This window comes from Argentina silus (assembly GCF_951799395.1).
Source record: "Argentina silus genome assembly, contig: scaffold_803, whole genome shotgun sequence".
Taxonomy (NCBI): Eukaryota; Metazoa; Chordata; class Actinopteri; order Argentiniformes; family Argentinidae; genus Argentina; species Argentina silus.
The window spans coordinates 8297-11437 of record NW_028152786.1 but is presented as its reverse complement, the minus strand read 5'-3'; the positions used below and the strand labels follow the sequence as shown (position 1 = coordinate 11437).

Below are 3141 nucleotides of genomic sequence, written 5' to 3'. Positions count from 1 at the left end.
GCTCTTGATGCTATGCTACTGTACAGGGCTATGCTATGCTAATGACCTGGTGTTTTCATAGCATGGTTATCACACCCAAAGCTAGTTCTTCATCTGCCCCCTTTTACCCTCTCATGGAGTGACCCCCCCCCCCCCCACCCCCCCCTCCTCCCCACCCCCCCCAGTGCTGAGGGGGGGATCTATCTCTCCTGGTCACCAGTGACAGAGATATAGATAGACCAGATATGCACTCCTTGATGAGAGAAGATGGTCATTGATAGGGCCATCGATGCTTTGTTTATCCATTGGTATGCAGAGGGTCGTAGAATCACACGGGTACATAGTGATGATGATGATGATGATGATAATGATGATGATGATGATAAGGAGAGACAAGTGATGAAGGCCTCTCCTAGTAATGGAGCATGGTCTATAGTACATCTCAGTGGTATAGACAGAGAGAGAGAGAGAGAGAGAGAGAGAGAGATAGAGAGAAGGAGAGAGTAGTCTGGAAAAGTCTTCATAGAGCCAATATACACAAGGTCAATCCAATAGAAATGTACACTTTCATCAAAGGTACGGCAGCTCGAAAAACAAGGGAGAAGAGGATGAGGAAGAGAGAAAAGAGGGGATGTTGAGAAAGAAAAATGAGGAGGAGGGGGAGAGAGGGAAAAAGAGGGGAGAGGGGGGAGAGAAGCAAAAGAAGAGAAGGAGGAGGGTGAAGAAGAAGAAAGGTTAAAGCATGTTGTATACAGTACCAGAGGAGGAGAGAGAGAAGAGGAGGAGGAGGAAGAGGAGGAAGAAGAGGAGGAAGAAGAGGGGGACGAGGAGGAGGAGCAGGAGAAGGAGGAGGATGAGGAGGAGGAAGAGGAGGAAGAAGAGGAGGAGGAAGAGGAGGAGGAAGAGGAAGAAGAGGAGGAGGAAGAGGAGGAAAAAGAGGGGGACGAGGAGGAGCAGGAGGAGGAGGAGGAGGAGGAGGTGAAACATGACAGGCTCTTTAGAGCGTTCCTTCATCCAGCAGTTTGTTGATCCCGAGGCAGATCTTCCTCAGATAGAGTCTGTACTCCTCCCCCTCCCCGTACAGCTCCGACAGGAACTCGGCGTGGGCGAAATGGTTAAAGACGTGGTCGATGCGGGCGTGCGAGCGCGCGGTCAGGTGCTGCTCCACCAGCGCATGCAGCAGGTCCCTGCACTCCAGCAGCAGCTCCGACAGAATGTTCCGGTCGAACGTGTACTCCACCTCGTAGAAACTGACCGCGGTCATCGCCGCCTGGTTCATCTTCTTCTTGAACCGCTCGACCGTCTCCAGGTCGTCCGGGCTGAACTGGTGGTTGCGGTAGAGGATGCCGATCTTGAGGGCGATCTTGATGACGTCCTTGATGATCTTGTGCGCCTCCTTCTTGCTCTTGGTGTACTCGCGGCTGGCCCGGTACAGCTCGTCCAAGATCTCGCTGCTGGTGTCGTCCGTCAGGAGGTTGGCCACCGCCATGGTGGCCATCTTGCTCAGGATCTTCTTCTGGGCCTGCAGGGCCAAGGACCTCGAGTTGAAACTCTCCTGGCCTAGAGAGAGAGATAGGGGGGGGGAGGGAGAGGGGGGGGGGGGGGAGCGGGGGAGGGAGGGAGAGGGGGGGGGAGGGAGGGAGAGGGAGATAGGGAGAGAGAGGGAGGGCGAGAGAGAGAGAGAGAGAGAGAGAGAGAGAGAGTGAGTCAGTTAATGTAGTTCAAAGGTTGCCCAGCCTGACATTCTTCATTTTGTGTTTATCCATCTTGTCAAGGGGGAGGCCCAAACACACAGAAAAGTGGAAAGTTGAATAACGCTCGAAGCAAACACTCCAGACTTAGTCACGTACAGTAAGACTTAGTCACGTACAGTGATGCATTCAGAAATGCAGTAGCCTAAAACAATAGTATCTACTCTGAGACATGCCCTAAAACGTTGTCACTTCAGGAATTTGACCACAGACTACAACACTGATTCTGAGGCGGTTAAGAAGAAAAGGTTAAGACTCAGAGCCGCTAAATCAAGAGCGTCGACCTGAAATGACTACGGCAGGAAAGAGGAATGTGGGGTGTTGGGTGGAGCCCTTCCCCGCCGCGGCGGCGGTACGGGTAGTCTGCGTCTCCAGTGTGAGGCTGTACGGTATTCATCCTGGTACGCCAGACCTCTCTGGAGAGCTTCACACCGCCAGACCTCTCACAGCCGCCACAGTGTGTTTACAAGAACAATCTGACTCCCTCTGCTTATTCTCTCCCTCTCCTACAACAGTGGTGTCATTTACTAGGAGTACCACTCCACTTCTGTATGGTGTATTGGAGTGGTCTGGCTGTGTGGTATATATATATATATATTATGAGTTATGAGTTATAGGTTATGACAGGGGTTTCCAAACCTCACAACCCCAAATTCACATCTATAATTTACCGTGACCCCCCAACAACTTGATTGAGATCTACAGGACCAGTCAAAAGTTTGGACACAAACTTGCCAAGAGTGTGCAAAGCTGTCATCAAAGCAAAAGGTGGCTACTTTGAAGAATCTAAAATATGAAACATATCCTGGTTTGTTTGACACTTTTTTGTTTACTACATAATTCCATATGTGTTCCTTCATAGTTTTGATGTCTTCAGTACGAATCTACAATGTAGAAAATAATAAAAATAAAGAAAAACCATAGAATGAGAAGGTGTGTCCAAACTTTTGACTGGTACTGTTTGCCAACACATAATAATGAATTCCAAGTATATTCTAATCACCAAAAATATGCTCTAATTGGCTAAAACACTGCAATAGAGGATTCAGGTGCAATACACAGACAGTTTCAGTCTTAATATAAAATAAAAATGTGTGTGTCTTATTTATCAAATCATAGAGGCTACTTTGATTTTCTCAGGGGACCCCAGTCGTCTGAAATCAGGTGATGCGACATGGCGTTCTGACCCCAAGTTTGGGAACTGCTGGGTTATGAGTTCTGGGCCTGGAAGGACAGCCCTTCATGCAGAGGAGAGCCGCTTAGAACAGAACAATCTTCAGAGAAACCAGCAGGCTAGCATGTGTTAGTGTACATGTGAGGAGTGGGCGGTGGGGAGAAGGACAGGGTTTTATTTAGGTACCACCCAGCCTCAAATTACACACACCAGATAACTCCTATTATGATTAAAGCT

At 49.1% G+C, this 3141-nt stretch overlaps 1 protein-coding gene across 1 annotated transcript; it reads right to left on the bottom strand.

Moving 5' to 3' along the window:
• Positions 1–332: 332 nt before the first annotated feature.
• On the bottom strand, positions 333–1544 carry tnfaip8l3 (tumor necrosis factor, alpha-induced protein 8-like 3). Its single transcript, XM_083697893.1, has one exon. The coding sequence runs from the start codon at positions 1475–1477 to the stop codon at positions 977–979; it is 501 nt and encodes a 166-aa protein (XP_083554019.1). The 5' UTR covers positions 1478–1544; the 3' UTR covers positions 333–976.
• Positions 1545–3141: the final 1597 nt, after the last annotated feature.

What these genes read in the sequence shown, in the direction of transcription:
- tnfaip8l3 (XM_083697893.1), bottom strand. Translation starts at nt 1,477, where the DNA reads ATGGCCACCATGGCGGTGGCCAACCTCCTGACGGACGACACCAGCAGC.